A 23,776-nucleotide genomic window follows, 5' to 3' on the forward strand; every position below is an offset into this window, starting at 1 on the left:
AATTTCATTTTCTCAGAATGTTTCGAGATGTCGCTTTGAAAATTGGCCTGGACACGAACGAAAAGAAAAAGAACTCGTCTCTACCCTCGTTAATTTATAGATGGGTAGTACTATGGGGAAGGATAAGGCCAATTTGGCCCCGGCCACCCGTGCCAATCGATTGAAGAAATTCTTATTTTTTATTTTACTTATTGAATAGATAATAATTACGCATAGTTATGGGTTAGTAACTGGAGATTCGATACATATTTAAACCGGTACATAGATATATGTATTCATTAATTCCAACGGGTAAATATCGAGAGGCGTATGTACACCTACCCAGACGGGTTTAAATTTGCCAGATGTTTGTGTACGACACAAACGTTGGGATAGGTCACGCACACCTACATTAAATTAAATAAAGGAGATATCGAAGTAGGTCAATAATTCTCTTACTGCAAAATCATTTTACTTGAAATTTTTCTTTGTGGGATTATTTTAGATTTACTATACGATACTCATTCCAGTATAAAGTCCTTTTATCTCTTTATCTTTAAGGAGAACTTTACAAGTTTTTGCTTTTGATATCGAATTTATTTATGTAATACAATTTAACACATAACCTGAGCAATAATAATGTTTAAATGTATATATAAGTTACTTTGACCGGGTAAATTTTAAAGTGTTTTCTTCTCCTTGATAAAGTATAATTAATATTTTATAAATTTAAGGCTTTTTATAAGAAAATCGTCTGGAAACGAAGATATTTATCAAATTTCAAACTTTATTTTTTTCGAAGAAATAGATTAAAGGTGAGGTAAAGTAGTTTATTACTTATGAAAATTTCCTTACACTTCAAGTAAACTTTTACTTATTTTATTATATCTTTGTAGCATACTCGAAACACGTTTAGCTCTGATAGAAAACACAAACACTAAATCTCTACTTTGTTTATATCCCCGTTTTACCACGAGCCCTCGCTCTGCGACGGATCGGTTTACCGCTTCTTCTTTTACCACTAATATAAACTGTAATTCCATATATAAATATCGAATATTCTATCGATAATTTCTGTATAATAAGCTATTAAATAACATTTCCGAAAATACGGTGCTGACTCGAGAATGTAACAATTTACGATACTATACTGTATTTGTAGAGAAGTAATAACGCTCGCTTTACGACGGTTTGCTTAACGAGGCTTTCCAATTGTTACTTGGATTTGCCGTTGGCCGTTTGTGTTTTGAACAAATAAAATAATAAGAATGTGTCTTAAAAATTTCATTTTCTGTTGGAAAAAATAACGTTAATTTTATAGGGTTTGGAATCATTACGGGCATCCAAATTTCCTGCGGAACCGGGAAATATCACCGACTCTTCCCCCCTCTTGTTACGCGTCGCTCAATGGTTATTATTTACTAAACAAAACTTAAATTTGTTGGGCCAATAATGCTCGGGAAGTATACGATAAAGATGTCAAGGCTATTATTTTAATTTAATTTTATCTTTGTCGTTTTATTTAGAAAATACTAAAAATACTCTGTCACGGGATGATGTTCTTTACCACTTTGATTTCAACAGTATCAGTAATAAACGAGCAGCAATTTCACCGACGTATTGTTTACTACTCTGTATGTAGTAAGCGACAATTAGGCAAAGTTCCAAGTTTACTCACTATTCAGGTTTCCCCAAATATATGATGCGTAGTTAAGTAATGTCTATAGAAATACTACCGAAACAGCAGTCCGCGAACAGCTTGCTAATAAGCCGTGAAGAGATTGCACTTAAAATTTCGTAATTTATATATATTACTTTAAGAAAACGGATTTAAAAAATTTTAAAAGACGTGTCACTCTATTTACATTCGTTTTACTTTACGATTTAAAAACTGCCATCGAAATCGGCCTACAAACCCATTTTTTCAAAATGATAAAATCCTAATTTTGTTATTGTATTTTTCTTACTAATTAAGTCTAAAGAAAAAGAATTGAATTTTGATTTCATTCTCTCTGTTTTATAATTATTTTAATTTATTTTCACAAAATTCCCAGTCCCGGCTGATGGCATAAAAGAAAATCGGTCCACCGACACAGCGAGTTCGAGAATGCCGATCTAAAGATTTCAAAATAAATTCGATTTGTCGAAACAACTTACGTACTTCTTAATGATGAAACCGCGTGTAACAATTAGGCCCGTCAGGGTGTTAAATGAATTAATAAGTACAATTCGACAGTTGTCAGACTAGATTGCGTAATTAGAATTTCATTAAATTACTGTACTTCGTGAAACAAAACTGCACTCGGTTGTGAACGTACGGTTGAATTTCGTTAATCTCATACCGAAATACCCGGTAATTCGGCATTTTATATAATCTAGCACCACTCTGGTTTCGTAGATACAGGAGTAAGAAACCGGTAACGGTTGTTGATTAATATTTTAAGAGATAAAAAGAATTTTATCCGCAATTCCTTTTACCTATTAAAAATTTAAAAAGTAAATTTCAGTTAAGTGAATTATAACGATGACCCGACCTATTTACTTAATTTCTCATTTTTCGAAAAGATAGTGTTGTTGGAATCCGACAGATGGCGCTACGGTCGAAAAGACTGACGGGCGTCGTCGTACTGTTTCGACAAATTGTACGGCAACGACATCTCGTGATATAATAAATAATAATAGAATAATACGCGCGTATAAAGTATTGTATATTTATATATTATATTAAAGCGTTTTAAGGAGTGTTTTAGCGATGTTTACTGCGTCTTAATTTATAAATATCTGTCAAAATAATTATATTTATTCTCATTCAATTTTTTCATATCTCTCTCCTTTATTTTTCTGAGAAAAAAATTTTTGAAAACTAATTATCCTTTCATCTATTGGCGTGTTTTGTTTTTAATTAAGGAAACATTAACGATAATTAATTTACGTGGCAATATTCTTAATAGCTTCACTTAACCTTTAATTGTTATTTATGATATTGGTCTTTTCCGAAGCGAGTGACTTTTCTTCATCTTTTTAAATAGTCTCGTCCATCTCGTTCTTAAGTACACGTACATTTTCCAAAATAAATTGCAAACTTTCCTTCTTTGCAGCAATAATAATGATTTAATTAAAAACTATAATTTCTAGCGCCTCGCCAATGATCTTATATTCACCACGGTGCAAAACTCGGTTAACCGTGTTTAATTTTCCCGTGTTCCGGATACAGTGGTGAATACGAATCGTAACGTAAACGATTCTTACGAAGTTTGTACGTAATAATTTAATCACCGAGTTGTTTCAAATTCAAGAAGCTTCACGCAGAAACAACGTGGCAACACTGTTCCCATATAAACGGTATAATAGAAAATTACATTTCTAAGTAATGTAATTTTCTATTTTATTCGTACCGACTGTTTCTATTGGAAACTTATAATTTTATAAAATTAAGTTTTAAAAGAAGCTAATAAGGAAAAATAATCTCTTATACAGGCCTATATTTATTAATAGATTTTATATAAAGTTTCATTAGAAAAAGAAGTTAAGTAAAAAGTCATTAAAACATTTCTTCTAACAACTATTATTTTAAAAAAATATCCGGTAATAATGTCATCCGATATGAGTTTGGTATAAACATTTACGGCAGAAACCATTATTTTCTTGAGTCGGGTCAAAAATATCCGAGAAAATTTTCTAAAAAAATCCAACTATAAATGTTATAAAGAGTAATTGACACATACAATTCAGTTTCATTTTTATTATTCTGCACAAAAATAAAAAGTAAATTAACCGAAGCCGTTGACCATCTCCAGTAGTGGACATTTTTATGCAGTTTTTAAATATTAATTATATAAAATCAGTAAAAGTATACTTTTGACGAATGTTCTGTGCGAACAGAATTGCCGAAACGTCATTTCATTTGTACGCTACGCGTGTTCTAGAATGTATCTGTAATTAAGCTTACGGCCGGAAGAATGCGTGGATGTGGTAAATGAAATAAACAACGTACATAATTATATTATGTTTTATTTACAATATCTGCATGCGGAGCACGGACAAAATTAACACTTTCGGTTTCATCGAATGACATTTATTTTGTTTTTAATAACCCTGTATAACATTTTGTGTTTAATCGATACATGCTATAATGAAGGAGAAAACAGAAATTTCCCTGGCAAGTCCCAGAGATTCGGAAACAGAAAAGAAGAGGGCAATCGTCCGACGGGGACAGAACCACTGGAAAGGAGCATTCATTTTCCAAACCTCATGTGACCGTAATCGTCGTATTTTTTGGCCATTCCTTTGGCATTTCTGCCGAACCTTAAATGGCCGTAATCGTCGTATTGTCGCTTGACGTTCTTCACTTCTTCGTCGCCGTCCTCGAAGTCGATCCATCCTCCGTCCATCTCCTCGTCGTCCTCCGATTCCGAGCCGTTTGGTCGATGAAGGTCGATCAAGGGCTTCGCTGTTTCTTGGTTCTTCGACTTGTTGATGTACGACAAAACCATTTTTGCCAGTTTCTGCAATTGGCTGGTCTGGTGTAATGGGGACGATGACGTGTATTCGCTCACAATGGCCAGCATGATCAGGCTCATGATTACTGAAATGCTTCTCATCTTCTTACCTGCCCGGAAGATTTAAAATATTATTAACCGCTGATTGATAATGTCTAAACTGTTGCCTACGACATGCAATTTTACAGACAGAAATTCCTTAAAATGTAAGATTTATTTTATAAAATATTCGGTCTTGGTGATGCTTTTACGCAATATCTCATCCAGGAACCACGTGTAACTCACAAAAACTAATCTAAATAAGCTTTTGACTTTTTAAAATATGTTACACGAAGAAAAATACTTAATCCTTTATTACGATTAAGCATTATCTTATTGTTACACATTGATCTTTAATGATTTTAATAAAGATTAAAGTACGCAAACCCAGAAAAACTTACGAAGAGGATGCTGTTTTTAACCTCTACTTCACCTTTTTTTAACCCGTTGTTTACAAAACATGGGCAAACAAGTAAAATAAAAGTAAATTTTAAAACCTCGTTGTCTTTTCTGGAGCTCGTCTCGAAAGTTTTATCATCCCTATCGATTTTTTTTGAACCGTTAAATCATAAATTTATTGACTAATGTTCGCTGTACTGTGTTAGAAATCCATTCGAGTTTAAAATAGTTATCGTGTAGAACGTGTCAGAAAGAAATTGCAGAAATTTTATTTATTTTCACTTTCTTATTTGTTGTTTATCCGAAAGAAAATATCAAAAAGTAAAACATTAAAAGGAAATTCTGTAATTATTGGAATAGAAGTCTATCGAAATCGAAAGAACCCACACCAAATGTGTGGGTTGCGGCGTGAAAGTATTAGTGTTGTCTCAGTAATCACAGATGAAACACCAATCTCGACGGCTAAGAAAAACACTAAAAATATATTTTTCTACGGGGTGTAACCAAAAATTCTTATAGAAAAATCCTATAAAATTGTAACTGGAAAAATATTATAGGAAAATTCGATAAATATGTAAACTGTGTCGACTATGGTATAAAAAAATACAGAAAATATATTGAAGAGCGTATAAATAACAGTTAATGTATAAAAAAAATACTCTGGCTCTAACTATCTCTCGAAACACTTCTCGTCTGGAGATCGGTAACTATAGATCTGTCGTTATTCTTGTTCTTTGACATTCTTAAGCATTCGTTTATCCTCTTCATTCTTTGATGTTATCGAATCATACGTGTCTTTGTCTTCTATATTATAGAGAAATACAATAAACTGACAACAGATAAAAATATCCTCGTAAGCTTTATTTTATTTACTAGTTGTTTGTATACGTGGCATATCAGTTGTATATTTAAAAAGTATGGTAACTATGATAAGCAAAATTATAGCTAACTCGTGAGTAAAGGGTTTTAAAATGTTGGCATATAATTAAACACAGAAAAAACTGCTCTTTAAACAATCCCAGAGCATCCCCACGTGTGAACTAAGTATTAATATATAACTAACAAAAATTTTTATTCATACTTTTAATTTATTTAACTTAAAATAGATGCTCCCCACCTCAAATTAATAGTGTCTTGCCCCTGTACATCACACTTTTCCCGATAACAAGAGTCATGCCGATTATCCACGTAATTTTGCCCTGGGGAAATTTTGAATTAAAATCACGTGACTTTTGGTTTAAACCGACCGAAAGTCACGTAATTTTCGAAAGTTCGTATACAGTCAATCGGAGTCTCCTGTTCCTAAGCTATCCCATATATGGTCTCCACTTTCATCTATCTAACACTCGCTCTCGAGATCAAAGAAAGGAAATACACACAAACAGACAGTGGAAATTTATAGATGTACTGTACACTTTTTTAAAATTTTAGCCCGAAAACGTGCCGAAACTAGGCTAGAAAAAGTAAAAATGTGCTTTAAATACCTTTAGAAAATGCCTTTTGTCAGTTTCTGTTAGTAACCAAGGAAAATTGTTAAGTAAATCAATATATTTTGTTGCGTAAATCACAACAAGAAACTTTCTATAAGAAGGAAATTCATATTTATGAAATAAAATGAGAAGAAAAATATAATTTTCCTCACAAATAAAAACAAAAAATCTTTACGAAAATCGAAGCATTTATATATAATAAAGGAATAAAAGGAAGCGAAAAATCTATAAAATTAATCAGTTTTACAACAAATATTATAAGCGACGACGAAAGATTTCATTTACATCAAAGTAAAATTAACTTAATTAGAAATTTGTCGCAACAGAAAAAGTAGAAAAAAAATTAAGTGATAAAGCATTAAAAATTTCATTACAACGTGTGGAGGAAACAATTTAGTATACGTTCACGTAACGACAAATAATTAATTTTAATAGAATTTCACGAAAATAAAAGTATTTGTCGATATTCTTTACCACGGTCGTGACGTGTAAGTATTAACATAAATAATACTTAAATATGACATTAACCTTTACATAGGGTAGTAAATAAATATTTATATACTTTAGAATACATTAAACTGTTTTACAGGCTTTGTTCCTACTCGAAAATTCTTCTCGGTGACACCTTAGAAACAAAAGCCAGTGGAGGCAGGAGTGTCCTTTATAATTACTTGGCGACTGTCGACGGCGGAGTGTGGAGAAAGAAAACAAAAGGTTTATCTATTTTTAGTTCGTTTTCGTTGTCAGAATGTTATCAAAACTTCCAGAAATCGGCACGAGTAAATCTTGTTTATTCGAAAAACAATCTTAGTTATGTTTTACTCGGATCAATTCTTCCGCGTGTGACGAATGAATAATTGCAAACCTTTCGATATTACAATGGTAAATCTTGAGTAAATATTAGTTGTGGAATCTGGAAAGGATCTTCGCACAAATCCATTTTCTTCGCTCCCCTTCTTCTTTTATCTCATATTGTGGATTATTAATCAAACTAACTCTTGACACAATAATAACAAGTTGATTAATTCTTCTTTTATATAGTTAAATATTATCTTTTGGATATAATAGTTGATGAAATTAGTTCGGTAATTGCGTTTTTATATATACTTTACTTCAAAAATTTCGTCCTACGTTCTAGAGTTTCTAATGAAATCTCTTTGATTAATGGCTCACCACTCCTAAATTCATAAAGAAAGTTTAAGAAATCGATGGGCAGTGAATATCGACGAGCGGAAATCTGCAAAGGGATAGGTAAATTTACGTTGCTTTTTATACATTTAACCCATTGGAGTGAGGATTAGTTATCATTTTTTTATGTTTTCTCGAAGGAATTGTCGTATGTATGTATCGATGTATCGCGATAATATCGTGTTGGAATAATTGCTTAAGTATCCGCTATCGAGTTCGGTTCTCGATATTCTTCGAGTACTACTTGGAAGGAAGCGTTGTTTTTGTGTTAAAGGTGAATGACACGAAATGACTTTCTATGAAAATAATTGGGAAGCCAAAGATTGAAATACTGGATTAAAACGTATCAAATCTGATAAGAAAAGATCTTATGAGAAATATGTAAATTTGATATACATTTTTACAGGGGCAAGCGAGGCGCTAGAAGAAATAAGTCTTGGGCTCTATCTCGCCAATTAAAAATCTATACCTTATAAGATCAAATGACATATTGACCTCGTGGTAGAGCGATGGGTCGACCACAGAGTCAATTTATATTATTTTGTTCGTTTTTAATTGTGAAAAATCCACACATTAAAGTGAAATATTAACGAAGGAACGGTTAATTGTCGATGCTTATTTACAAAATTATTTGAAGTGAAATCTTATTTTATTATAACAAACTTATACTTAAGAAATTTTATATTTTAGTTTCATAAATGATTTATTGTAACTTACGAAATGACGGAAAAATTGTTTAATGTTATAAACGGAAAAATTCGAGTTGACGGATTCTCTTCGGAATCACTCCATCATATTTATTGATCCTCCAACTTACAATGTTAAATATCCAATAAAGCGTGAAAGAAATAACATTGTATTAAATAGTTTTTTAGAAAATATTGATCTTAAAAATACGGGATCAGAATACGTTATTAACGGAACAAATTTTGAAACATTTCTTCGCATTTTTCTGTACATTCTTGGATATTAAGCGTAATAAATTGGTAGGAATAAAACAAGTCTTATTACAATTTAATCCTATAATCACTCCAGAATAGTTAAATACCTGTTCCAATAATGAAAAATTCTAAGTAATTTCTGGTCCTTTAAACGTATGAAAATCTCGCTATCGAATTCATTTTTAAAAATAAGAATAATAACACAAATTATAAAAAAAAACTCGCATAGAATCTGCATAGAAGATCTCTTCTAAACTCGCCCACTGCCGAGCTACAAAGCTGCAAATAAATGTTTTAAACTGTTTAGAAATCAGCGCTTTTTATGTAGGAGCTTATAAAACTTGTGGAGGAGTTATCAAGAAATCGCTTTTAAAACAATTTCGGCAAATACAAGAAGCCCAGAGATAACATTTCTGACTTATACTTTCGTCACCACTTCGGCATCTGAGAGTTTTCGTTCGAATTTCGCAATTACGAATATTAAAAAGTTTTCGGTAAACGTTTACAATTGAAATTCCGAAATGTTTAAGTAAAGTAAACCTTACTTTATCGGAATATTTTATTTCTTATACACAGTACTATTGACAAATAGTTCAATAAATGAAATATAAGCAATTATATGGAAGAATCGCTTAATTCTTCACACTTTAAGCGGACTTAAAATGAGTTATGAAACGTAAGGCATTAAGGCGACCTTGCGTAAAAAGTCAAATTTGTGTATCGTCATCCGTAGCGGGGTCCGCGACTGTAGTAAATTAGAAGGAACAGAGTCGCTAGTACACGTCTGACCTTATAAAAGCCATCATCGTCTGCTAACTCTTATATTTACAAACGACTGAAGGGACGGCGCATCTTTGACAAGACGTCACTTAACTGTCATACTTTTCAAAATGACTTTTCTTTACCAGTTTAAATTCCGCGTTTTTATTTATATAAACTGCAGAAAAATATAAGCGAAATCTTCAAAACAAATAAAAGAATTTCCTTCCCTCCTATTCTTCTTTTCGTTTATTCATATTTTACGATAATGGCATTTGTAGACTTTACATAGTAATCGTGTCTTATTAACCAATACCGCACTCTGCCGTTTTTAAACTTTATTACACTTAAGTTAACCTAAAATATTACGTTTATTACGCGTAAAAAGTTTTAAGTACTTCTATTTTATATATAAATAAGAATTTATTTGTATTTTATTCGCTTTTGATAAGGTTCAATAATAAAATGGGTCTTCTACTAAGTACATGAGCGAATATAGTCTATGTTTATAGTCTTTAAAACAGTCCATAACTGTGTAGAGTTATTATATTTTATTTACATAATATATAAAGATAAACGCAATATCAAAAACAGATGTTTAACGTCTCTATAAAAAAAACACAAGACAAAGACCTTAAACAGTAAAGTTGGCTCCCAAAGAACTAATAAATTACAATTGTTTAACTAATAAAAAATAGTTGTTATAAGTAGTTTAAAACTATTTTATGCTTAAGAATTTTGGAAGTTTATACTTTTGATAATATCTAATCCTGTAGAAACTTATAAGTTGTATTAAATATATTGCACCGCGCTTGTTCTTTAAAAAGATCAATAAGGATAATTTAACTGTGTTACTTTAAGGATACACGGAGGACTATCGCAGTGTTGATACCATTATACTTTTATACGATGTACCGTACAGTAGACACCACGTATTTCGTGTTTGTCCTTACAGGATACGTACAGTAGTCTACAATCGATTATTTATAATCGATATAGCCTTATAATTAATCTGTAAAAGATACGTATGTACGCTATAAGGACTATATCGCGTATTGTATAAAATTCCTTCCGATTTTAGGTATTTTAAACTAGGAAAATTTACTTCTTCGACTGATTAAATCTTTAATCTTGGATATTAAAGCCATTGCCTACTTTATTACGTATACTTTTCAAACTTGGATTTTTATAATTCATGAAGCGGTAGCGTTACTTTAAGTAGTAAATTCGTTTAAAAATAGAAAGGGGGAAACCCGAAGTTACAGTTGATTCCATGACATTTAGCTCTAATCAAAGACTGAAATTTAATTTGGCCGTCCGTATGTTTAATATGGACGCGTTAAGTCCATATTAGGCTAAATATATGGATTTAGCACGTCCGTCTGTTTGTCTGACAGACTAAAGTACGGTACATATAAAAATTCGGAGAGTAAGTCACGCGCGTAATTTAATTCTTATATTTTTCGGGGCTCGAGTGTTGATTTAAACTATTTATCGGCACGTTCATCGCATCCCGTGAACGTGCCGATAAATAGTTTTAATCACTGATGCGAATTTATGTCGCAACTCCGTAAAGGACTTATAAACATAATCGTATTTATAATCAAAAATTATTAAGTAAATTACTCCCGAGATTGAAATTTGGAGTTGTATATATTCTGCGCTTATATAAATTTACTAGTACGCGTAGTTTATTAATGTCTCAGTAAATGTTTCAATATATTTGAAACTCTAGTATTTTCAATATTAAGACGTTTAAAATTATTACAATCAAAGAGCTAGTTTTCCAGATGTATATCACGACTGTCCAAAATAAGCTTTTTCTACAAAAATTCAGTTAGAAAAGGCTTATTTTTGGATAGTATCGATTTAAAATTAGGCCTTATAAAGGCTATACGAAGGTCCGAAGTATCAGACCACGTGCACTTTTTAAAGCAACGAAGAAATAAAAGTTTTATATGAGCAATGAAAATAGTGTGAGCCTCGGTGTATGCTTTAAATCATACCTGTGCGTTTTTCGTCAATTCTTATAGATTTATATAAATATTTTCCATTCTTCTTACACCAAAACCTAAAGAAAAGTGAAAAATACCATTGATTTTACAAGAAAAGTATGATTTTCATTAATGTGTTTTACCTTCAAATGCAAAAACATCGAAACTGAAGATAAATAAAACATTACAATTCCTCGTCTTAAATTTTTAAAATAAGTTTCAAAGGAAATTTAATTTACAGGTTTTAAATAGGTTTTTTTAAATTAAATAATTTTTTTATGTTTCAACACTTGGAAAGAAATATGAATTTTTAATCTGCGCTCGCAGACGATTAATTTTTTAAATTCTTTTTTTATTATAGACGAACCTCGATTAATTTGAAATTTATTTTATAAATCTCCATGGAAAACAAAAGAAAGTCTTATTAATGAATTGCTTCCAATTCTCGATTGATATTTTAATTAACGCCAGTTTTTTAATCGGAGAAATATCGAACACGAGAATTTAAACTAGAAAAATGTACTTTTCGAATATAAAAAGCTACAATTTACAATTATGCAAATAAAAAACAGAAATTTGTGAATTAAATTAACATATCTCTTTTTCGGGGTGTTAAAATGCACCCAATTTTCCATTTTACAATTGAATTATTTTATAAATTAGTGTATAGTTGTATATAAATTTTTATTCTGTGTATATTTGATTAGACAATACAGAGTTCGATGAAAAATATTTATAAAAATAATGCCATTTTCTCAACTTAATCGAGTTGTGCGAGAAACACTGTAAAAGTACTCTTAGCTATGACTGAGTAGAGTACTCGAGCGTAAAGAATTTAAAAATTTCTAAAATTCAATCTTATAATTCTGCGAATTATGGATAAATAACCCAATAATATTCTCGATAATTTAACTTTTATAATTCTTAACTTTAATTTGACAGATTTCGCCGATACATTCAATTAGTTACTGCATTTGAAATGAGATTTACAAAACGGATTTTACCATCTTTACATTTAAACATTAATATACTGTAAATTATATTTACGATGTTTCTATAATTGTAACGTGCTTAAATCAATTTACAGAAATGACATTAAATGGTATAAAATTATTCATTAAGTTAAAATGAAGTGAAGACTCGTGGTGGAAACGTAAAAAAGACATTAAAATTGTAAAACTTAACAATAAACAAACTTTTGATTAAATAATCACTAAAAATAAACAACCGAATGAGAATTTCTTTTACTAATATAGGCGGTCCTCCGCATATTATAAGATAAAAAAACTTTGATGACAATTCAGACAGCTACACTCTGATTGGCTAACCTTTGTTCAATCAGTTATTATCTAAAGAATTTCAATTACTAATCTGATTTATGGTATTTTAAATCGATTAAATGTTGTGTATATGTACAGTACAGTACAGATGTATACATGTGTATATCTTGATATACTATAATTCTTTATAATATATAGTACTATATACTTTATATCGCTTAGTAATATATTATATACGGTATTATAGTATATATTTGAACCGCATAAATAAACAAAAAATGAGAATTTAATTCTGGTAGATTCATTAAGACTTTTGATACTTTAAAGTAGGAAAAAATTTAGATATATTTTGCTAATTGTTAAATAATTCTGTTAATTGTTTACGATTTTAAACTTAAAAATTTATTTGAAAAGTAATTCCAAATAAAATATTGAAAAATAATTAAGTTTGTCAACGTCTTTCTATCCTACATAATTTCTATTAAAAGATTTGTTAGGCGTTGACATCGCCAAATGATAAATAAAAGGTTGAATTATGTTTGCATTCCATTTTTATAATATTTTCTTAAATAAACAAGATAATGACGAATGCCTACACAAAAGCGAAGAAAGAATTCAGAAGTGAAATGTTTACGAGATTTATTTATTCTTTACTCGATTTATAAACCACTGAGTCAATATCCTAAAAACTGAGTAAACCAACTGGTGGTTCGCGATTCCCAAGTGATATTTCTAATAAAAGAAACTTACAAAGGCACTATCATCGTTTGCAATTGTATTCTTGTTTAATATATAAACAAGTAGTTCTTTCTATCGTTTATATTTATTCCTCCGTGGATTCACTATTTTGTACTTTTCTATAATTTGTTAAGTATAAAACAATACAAAAAACAACAAACATGTACAAAAAATTAAGAAAAACGAAAAATAAAATAAAAAATGTTTTCTTTTATTTATCTCATTTCTAACAATCATCGAATAAATACTTTCCGAATTCCATTTCCCAACTGGTAGATCGCGATCCCCGAGTGATATTTCTAATCGATCAAGATTATAAAAGACCTACGAAAGGTCGAGGAACCACGTAGTAAGATAATTCTTGACTTGTACAACTAATTTTTCCATTATTTTCTCGAAACTGTGCAAAACATTTTAATTTTAATCTTTTAATATTTTTAAATATCAATTACAATTTTAAAGAGGATTTTTAAAATATATTTGATGTAAATAAATAATAAAAGAGTCTGTTCAAAACTTGTTTAAAAATACTCGAGTAAATGAAGCTATTTTAAAACTATTATCAAGAGATTCAATTTATATTCGTGGAACAAACAACTTTAATTTAATTTTATTTTATTTACTCAAACAAGAAATAAATAAACGATATATTTATTACATTCATATCCGCTCATAAATTCTAAAGTAAATGCTTTATTTTTTGATATTCGTGTAAATTTAAAAGAATTTTCGTAAATAGTCCAAATTAAACATTTTTACCAAGAAGAATTTCCTGTTAATAAAATGTTCTCCCAACCTCCGGGAATCTTTTGAAATTCTCGTCGATTAGGAATACGATTTTGGGATCGCGATCTACCGGTTGAAAAGCTACATATTTACAATAAAGATTAAATAGTGGAAATTAAGATATTTAAAAGAATTAAAACGCCCGAAGTATTTTTACGTGTAATTATAAAATTTATCTTGAAATTATGAAATATTTTCTGACATTTTTTGGCAGATCTCCGGAGGGAATTCGCATTGACACGTATTATTCTTTCGTCTTATCCACACCGTGGATATTCATCCGTCTTCAGTGCAAGACGATACCAAAATTCCCAAATCTCATTGATATCCCTACGGGTAATCGCAATCTCATATCAAATTCGAGACCAAAATATCAAAGAATACACGGGTTTAGATTAGAGCAGAGTATCAATGAAAGCTGAAATACGTGATAAAAATACGAACGTGTAACTTTTAAAAAAACGTATTTTTCTTAAGATTATTATTAATAATAATAATAATTAATGAAAATTTAAATTCACGCTGGTCAAAATTTTAATTAATTTCTTATTGCCACAGTTATTAATGGGTTAATAAAATAAATTTCAATGCATCGTAGCCTTTGTACTAATGCGCAATAAGAATTACTAAAATTTACTAAAATTTCAAATTATAAATTATATTTTTGTGTGTTTAGACACGTCGAATTTCTTAAAATTAAGCTAAACTTTTATAATAATCGCATAAGCAGTCGAAGAAATAATGGCATTGCAATTTCACAGCCCATTACTGTCGAGAGAGTTATGGCAGAAGTAATTTGGGTGTATTAAATTTATGCAATAAATAAAAAATACAAACGAGCAGTTATTTATTTTGACTCGGTCACAATGCCGGGCTGAAATTTATAATCATATTTTTTATTTATTTAATTTAAAATATATGCTTTCCACCTCAAATTAGTGGCGGCTTGCCCCGTACATCATACTTTTCCTTTAACAATAGAGTAGCTTTCCACGTGTGGTCTCGTGTTTCGTCTATCTAACACCTTTCTCGAGATTAAGGAAGAACGGACAAACAGACGGACGGACGGTAGTAGGAATTTACAGGTCTAAATTTTTTTTTAATTGCAGCCCAAATATAACATATGGATATTTAGTAATTAATTGTAATTATCCTTTTTTATTTGGATAAATTTTGAGACGTAAATGAAAATAACCCAATTTTAAACAGAACAGAGGATAAAAATCTTAATTTAACAGCAAAATAAGGGACGTCAAGCATCAATGTTATTGACAAATAGTGAAGAAACTTAAAGTATTCAATAGTTTCTTTAATAAATGAAAGCAAAATTTGAGTCACTTTCGTGCAAATCTTTTGTTGAAAGTGATTCAATTTTCTGGACTGTTTTTTGATTTATTATCATTTCTTATTGTCTAAAAATGGGTTATTTTTTCCTCTTTTATTTCTCCGAACATTATCCAAACAAAAAAAAATAGTTACGGTTCATAATACTGATTGTAAAATCTCAATTAAAGAATTTTTCTATTTTATAGTATATAAATTCAATAAAAGCCAATTAATTTTGCGTTGACTTACCTAAGAGTAATAACTAAATGGGCCTAGAAAGATATTTTTACTATAGGCAAGGTTTATAATTTCTTATTAGAGGAAACAGTGTAATCATTCTAGTTGCTAAATAATCCAAAAAATACTTTATAAAATTTGTATACTCGAAAGTATTAACTTAAATAATGTGTATCCTCGTTAACTATAACGGGTAGAAGGGATTTATACGAAGAAACCAAAGGAAATAACGTCATTAACGAGTGAAAAGGCGTAAAAAATATTAATAATTACAGTTCAATGAACTGGAGTTGTGAAATTTTAACAATTAAATACATAGATTGAGTGATAACTTTATCTTTTTTATTTTGTTTATTAATTACTTTTTAAAATAAATCCGCATAAAAAGTGATCATTAGTTACTAACGTCATCATCGCCGCTAACAGTTTTTTAAATTTAAATAAAAACTCGAGCTGTTATATTTAAGCCACGTATAATGTTTGCTAGTTACTTCCATTTGTATTGTTTGTGTAAATAAAACAAAGCACAGTTTGAGTTATTGTAAATTTATTAACTGGATTTAAACACAAAATAAAGATAATTTTTACAATTGTATTTAATTGCTGTAACTATTGATAAAAAATTGCAGTTTGTTTCCTCGATAATCGACTAAAAATATCATTAACGTCACCTACCTTTATATAACTGAAACTCAAATAATACAATTATAAATAAAAATCATTTTAAAGTAGCCATTAAACCAGTTTTATCGTATTTACATTTATCTGAATACAAAGAAATTTATACGAGTTTCGAAGAAGGTAAAACTTTAAAATTTTTAATTTTATAATCTATATTGAATTTTTAAAAGTAATTTATTTGAAATTTCAAAAGAAAAAGATAAAACTGTATTTCGATTAATTGAACTTTTTTAATTTTCTTTAAAACTGGCTGATAAACAAATACGTATGTAGCTAAGTTATTACTTTATTATTATTTTCTCCATTTATTATATCTAAAAATATCATTTTCTTTAAGGAAACTAATAAAAATTCTGCATGATTTCGTCTCGTTTCATCAATTTTCAAAATGATATTTACTTCTCGTATCTGGAGTTTTTACTTAGTTTCTTGTCAATTTTACATTATTAGAATTAAATTTTTTTGGTGTCTTTTGATAGTTTACACGTAAAAAACGCCCCTGTACCTCACTCTGTTTGGATGAGTTGTTAACATTTATAACATTTAAGTGAATTAGCAATGGTTAAAAATAGTTGATTTTAAATAAATTTCAACCTCCCATCGTAAGAAAATTGTATTAAAATAATTCTAAATTAGTTATAAGACTTATTTTAACGAGAATAATTATTTTATAGAACCGTAAATAGAGACAAAACAAGTTTTCTTTCTATCCGGATAATTCAAAGAATAAACATAATAAAGAAAGGGCGGTTTAATGCTGTATTTAAGCATCGGCGCGAACAGTTGCAACTTACCAAAATTAGTTTAGTAAGTCAAATGTTTAATTATCTTCTTAAAAACGTTAAATTTCTTTTCTTCGTTTAATTAAATTGGAAATATTTAACAGTTCTATCAGCGGATCGGACTGAAGATTGCTGTAAAAAGTTCCGAGTTGTGAATGTAAAAATATCACATTTATTCCGGGAAAAGTAGGTTATAAAACTTCATTTCACGCTATTCTGGTAGATTTAACTGTTCCTTACACTTTTATTAAGTATTACATCCAACGTTTCTCGTGTTATGCGCTACGTATCGGCTTGAAAAGAGAGGAAGGCATTTACAAAATTGTTAAAAATAAGTTACAAGGCCCCTTATGGCTCTCCCAGTTTGGACTATTATTTTGACCACACAGTGTGGGCCATAATTATGCCTTTACCTCTTTTTAAATCGCGCAAACTTATACAAAATGTCTCGTCTAGGACCTCTCTCAATCTAAAGAAGCTACAGGATGGTATAGAATGAATGTAATAATTATAGAATAATATATTGATATTTACTAATGTTATGTATAAGAATCACAAAAGCTTAATTAATTTACAACTGGTAAATTAATATAAGCAGTGAATTTATCGAACGACTTATTTACATTTCAGTGATTCGAACTGAAACATCAATATATTATTAATATGGTTAATTCGAATCAGCAGTTAAATATGTACAGCGAGTTAAGTGCAATTAATGATTTTAAACATTATAAAATTAATATATGGATAATGAATTGAAGCAAAAGATTAAATATACAATTTTATGACTTCCCACAAAAGATTATTTAAACAATGATTTCGGCCAGTAGATTAATGTGTGACCAATTACTCGAATTAATGAAGTCACAAACAGCTAATAAAGCGGCAGACAAAATTATTCAGAAAGCTTAATATAAAGGCGGCGACTTAATTTGGACTACACTCGACAATTTAAAATAATAAAATTATATTTAAATGACGATTCTAATTAATAAATTACCCCGCATTTAATGACTTTTGCAACTCGAGAGCAGATTTAGCAAATCGATGTTAAGTACTGTACAATGATAGCTAATTACACTCTGCGGCAGTAATTGTAATTAGGTTAATTACAATTACTGTTACATTAGGTATTGCTAATAATTCGAACTAGTACATAATTAGGCTGTATAAACCATTAGCCATTTATGATCGGTGGGTAAAAATACTGTACGAGCGACTACTCGAAGCAATTGCTAAATGAATAGAAAATTGCAAATCTAAGCCAGTAGATTAATGTTTAATTAATGAGTTCGACTGGTATATTAACAAACCACAAATGAATCGAAATGAGTAGGCCTATAAGTAATCATCTGTACCGAGAGATTAATATTGTCGCTAGTAAATCATTATTTATTAGAAAATGAAAAAGAAAGTTATAAAAATGGCGTGTTTACTTTCATTTCCTTCCGTTCTTCCACGTCACTTTATAATTTATGGAAGTAAAATTTACTAAAGTTATTTCTCTAAATTATTGAAAATTATGCAAATGAAAGTACACCATTTTGTTTCACTAATATGATTTACATAATGTAGAAATAAAAACAATATAATTGACAGTTATTAGTTACTTTCTTTAATATCAGCTTACGCCATTAAAATGTATTGTTTACTGTTTTGCAGAAACAAAAACATTTCTAAGGAAGAAAAATTTTCCTGTCAACGAAACTCGAGACGTATTCGTATCGTGCCATTGCAGAAATGCGTACTTAGCATAAATATATTAGAAATCTGTCAAAAATTGAATTACAGGTATTGCAGTTTACAGTTAGGGACGTGTTTTGTAGCCAAGAAAGTTTCCTCAAATGAGTAAATAAATATGTTTTAACTCGTATAAATTTTAAATATTTACGGCTTAAAATAATAAACATGTTGATGTTGATGAGAGGGAAGAGAATTTTCCAAAATAAATTCAAATTGTAAATATTTAAATGAGATTTGTAATACTAGAGGCCGAGTTTAAGAGTGAAATTAATTAAGCAGTAACGTAATAGTTTCTAATTATATTCAGGTAGTACAGTACATAATTTGCAGCTTAAAGCGCCGAAATAGTAATTATTTTTCGCATTGTATATGGAAGTTGGGCACATCTTTATTATTATAATATATTAATACGATGTCATTCTATCAAATGGATGGTCTCCGGCACTGTACTTACTTTTCTGACAGATGTGTCTAGTATGGTGGCATGTAGTTACACATAGGAAAAATAATGCATACATTTTATATAGTCACATTGATTTGTCTGTTTATTTTTTATTATAAAGAAAAACTGTTTGTTTATTACAAGGGCCTACTTTCTGCTAAACAGTGTTTCGAATTTTAAACTCCATCTAAACCTACATATTTTTGGATCAGGAGAGAAGTTTAATCTATAGCCTGGTCTTCATAGACTAAAGATTAAACAGTGAATCTGGTAGATTTTTTACTACATTAAGAATTGATAGAAGAAAGTTCAGTCCCTTCTCAAGTTTAAATTCAAGTTTACGTTTCAGGTAAATATGATTAAAAGAATTTAACCTAAATTTATATTCTTTGTTAAATCAAGGGAAAAAATAGAAAAAGGAGTTTAAATTCGGGATTTTTCATTGGACTCGAGTTCGTCTCCCGATCTTTATAGGATTTAAAAATAAGCATTTTCAATTCATCCATACGGATAAAGTGATAGAATCAAAGATAAAATAAGGAATTAACTCCTTCGAATACTTTAATTGATTAATTTTTAAAAGTACAATTTTGTCGACTAAGATTACGTACTGTACATAATTAAAATTTACTATTAAAAAATAATAGGGGAAAAAACTAAGAAACGAAAGTGTAATCTGGAGATTAAGACAAGTAAATTCGAAATTCTGTCAGCTTTAGTCGAATTATCAAGAATATATTCCAATCACAAGTTTAATATTAAATTAAGGGAAGGTTATATAAACTGGATCAACAAAGAAAAAGGAGGAGGAAAAATTGATTTACGAAAAAATTTTCTTAGCAAACAATTATGTCAAGAATCGGATTTATATCGATTGACTCAGTAAATATGAGTTAAAAAGATTATTTAAAAATTTTGAGTAAGAGCAAACATCTGCCAAGGAGGAAAAAATTGTTTAGGTAAACGTTTATTAAAAAGTAAGTTAATCAACGTTAATTAAAAGAATTTCTTTTTTATTCTAACACAAGAAATTTATTAATTTACCGTCAAACAACGTGGCCGTAACTGCCGTAAATTCGTTAAATTGATTTATGTTTACCACATTTAATGAGCAACTCGGACCTTTGTTACCTTTCGACACTACCTAAATACAATTGTTGAGGACTTAATGTCGGGTTATAGATCCGAGTCGATAAACTGGAAAAAAGTCAATACGGGGAGAAGTTTATTATTTTTTTTATAGTTTAAAAGTCTTCAAAAACGTTGACATGGTCAACTTAATCTAGACTCAACTGTAAAAGTCAACATTCGTCGCTTGAAACTTTCGTCCAATCTCGTCTTGTCATTTAAAGTTCAAACTTAGAAAATGTGATTACGTTAGAGAGTAAAATAATTTTTAAAAAATTCAATCTGTGAAGTAGGTAAAGGCGCGACGGAAAATGTCTTTAAAGACAATGGAGAATAAAAACATGCAGATTGAAAATTATTCAATTGGTTTTAGTTTTTTACTAGATTTAGCGACCGCTGCTTTATTCTAACTCTTGGTGTTTATTGCAGCAAAACACAGACGAAGGAAAGACTAGTAGCTTGTGGTGCTTAGTGCATCATAGGAGGAATAGAGGAAAGAATTCAATCTGTGTTCTCGTCTCTACCTGGTAAGAGGCAACAGAGAAACGACTTTATTCTCTAGTCTTTACTACACCAAGAGCTATTGGAAGAAGTTCTATCTTTTAATCTTTATTACAGGAAGAGAGAAACAGAGAAAGACTTAAGTCTATCACCGGATCCTTATTTGACCGAATCGCAAGAAACGTTTCGTTATATCAAATTAAATGTTCTATTCCTTAGCCAATTTTATTGTAAAATTTCGAACGTCGAAGTAAAACTTCCAGATTTCCGCTCAGGGCGAGAAAATGCTATTATTCTTATATAGAAAGAGTGGGGAATACATTATTAAATTACACATGTATTCATTTAAATAAACAACTATTTACATAATTTATAAATATGATATATTTTATTAAAAGTTAATGATAATGAAAGAGATTCAAAAGTTAGAGAGCATTAAACATCAATTAAAAGAGTTTATATATCGATTATAGTACGTCGGAGTTATTTTCAGAAAATATACGATTAATAATGCAAATAATGTTATTTTAATGTGGTCGCAGGTCGAAATAAATAGCTATACCAATTTTCACTCGTCTTTTGAATTATTAAATAGAATTATTCTTGCAACTTTCGAATTTTAATGATAATAACAACAATATTAACTACATTATAAATCATAAACTGATCTTCATAAAGGCTCGTTTCTCTTCGTCTAAAATCTATTCTACACACGATTCTATCCCGTGATGTATTAAAGAGTAGGTTAATCTATTCCAGACACACCATTCCATCCTCTGGTCTACTTAAGATTAGGTTAATTTATTCCAGATACTTAATTCTGTTATCTGCTCTTTAATAAATTCTAAGCTCAGATTAGTGAAGACGAAGAAATTAATTAACATCCGATAGGAGATTCAACAGTTTTTTCGTATTTAACTCGGACTTATTATGTCTTCTAGCTTAATAACACAGGATCTTTTGCTTGTTCTAGTAAATTTTTACATTCATTTCTGATATATCCCTCCATTGTAAAGAAACAAGTCCGATAGAAGTTTTCTTGTTTATAGAATTTAATGAAATTCCATAAATAAATTAAAACATTAAAATAATTTTATGTATGAAATTCTCATCCGTGTTTAAAAACAGCCGTGAAAATATACTGTACTGTACATTAAATCTAAACAGTTAATAACACTTACCTCTCAATTAAAATAACACATAATCAATTGAAATCATATTAAATAAAGTAACAATTTATTAAAACGGATTATTGATATTAAAAACCAAAAATTGTCATTGTAAGAAAATGGGTAATTATTGAATTACAGACGTTAAAAACAGAAAGAAAAGTTTCGAACCTTCTTAAATAAGTTTAAGTCGATGTTGATATGTTAATACGGTGCCGCGAATGTACAGGAAGAGCAGTTGTTTATTAATTAAATTAATTATTATCAATTTAAAGTCAACTAGTCATAAGAGGATAGAGAAGATTAGTGCAAAACTTAAAATCACCGATTTTAGTCGCAACAGAAGCTCAGATTATATTCTTCGTGTAATACACAAGCATATAACTGTGGAATTAATAAATTTGATAAAATATCGAAACAATTTACAAGAATAATTGATAAATAGGACAAAAAATGCAAATTTTTGACGGTTATTTACAGTTAAAGTGATAGAAAAACGAAACGTTGCACGAGTGGACGAAACGAAAATCGACTTTTATAAATTCCCAGCACAACTTACTTTTCTTGTAATTTAATGAACCGTCAAATGTATTTTTTAGACTATTGAACTGTAACTTATTCGAAAGAAAATCTTATTTATTAGAGAAATGTTTCCATCAGAAGTTTAGCGGACGTCTGTTTGTCTATTCGTATAACTTTAAAAAATGTCAAACGGTGTTTTTAACGAAGAAGCTTAGAATTAATGTATAAAGTATTAAAGACGCGATGGGGAGATATTAACGATAATAAAACTCCTGGAAAAGTTATTAATAGACGTGATTAAAAAATAAAACACCAACTTTTTAATAATGTTTTCTGTGAAGCCGAAACTGCTGATTTGTTATACGCAGAATCCACGAACGTTTTGTAATTTTAATTAAGTACTTACAACCTGTTAAAAATTCGCTGAACTTTAATATTTTTTCTAACATAAAATTACATTAACGCGTCTAAAGAATATAAAGCCAGTGCCTCCCAGATATAGGAAAAACTTTAGAAAAGTTTTCATTTTTCTAACGAAATATAACGTTGAAATAGGCTCCGGTGTACTGATTACCTCCAGCCTACCTGTAAGCTGTAGCGTTATTTTTAATTCCTATTTTTATATAGTTTAACAAAGATTGTATGAAATTTATAAATATTTAGGAAAGAAAAACTATCATTTATTTTTTTGCTTACCTGTAACCTCCTCAGGTAGTTACTTGTGTTCTTGTGAGATGCACCTTATTTTGTAGCCTGACTTGTGCCGCACCATTCCTTTATAGAAGTCATGTGGCGGCGTTGGAAGAAGGTCGTGACGTCATTTCCGGAGAAGACCCTTATTGGTTATAAAATGAAACGTGTGGGTGCGAAACGTCTTCCTTTTTTTTACGAGGATTTTTCTCTTATCTATTTATCATAAAGTAAGGGTTGTAAAGTTTAGCAACTTGAAAAACCCTTTAATCTGTTTTTATAACGCATTTTATAGGCTTACATCTCATTTAATTAAAGTTATAAATTATGTTATTTATGTACTCATTTTGGTTTTCGTTTCTTCTCCCCCCTCTTATTTTCCAACTTACGCCCATTTTCTTTGGATATAAACTACCTAAATGTACACTATTTTGCTTTTATCTCAATACACGAGAAATCGATA

At 29.6% G+C, this 23,776-nt stretch overlaps 1 protein-coding gene across 1 annotated transcript; it reads right to left on the bottom strand.

Annotated features, from left to right (window-relative positions):
* Positions 1-3,974: 3,974 nt before the first annotated feature.
* Dsk (Drosulfakinin) lies at positions 3,975-23,449 on the bottom strand. Its single transcript, XM_067285243.1, has 2 exons — positions 23,320-23,449; positions 3,975-4,588 (listed from the first exon to the last, which is right to left on the bottom strand). The coding sequence occupies exon 2, from the start codon at positions 4,578-4,580 to the stop codon at positions 4,215-4,217; it is 366 nt and encodes a 121-aa protein (XP_067141344.1). The 5' UTR covers positions 4,581-4,588; positions 23,320-23,449; the 3' UTR covers positions 3,975-4,214.
* Positions 23,450-23,776: the final 327 nt, after the last annotated feature.

Source organism: Centruroides vittatus, unplaced genomic scaffold, assembly GCF_030686945.1.
Source record: "Centruroides vittatus isolate TY-2023 unplaced genomic scaffold, ASM3068694v2 scaffold_2342, whole genome shotgun sequence".
Classification (NCBI taxonomy): domain Eukaryota; kingdom Metazoa; phylum Arthropoda; class Arachnida; order Scorpiones; family Buthidae; genus Centruroides; species Centruroides vittatus.

What these genes read in the sequence shown, in the direction of transcription:
- Dsk (XM_067285243.1), bottom strand. Translation starts at nt 4,580, where the DNA reads ATGAGAAGCATTTCAGTAATCATGAGCCTGATCATGCTGGCCATTGTG.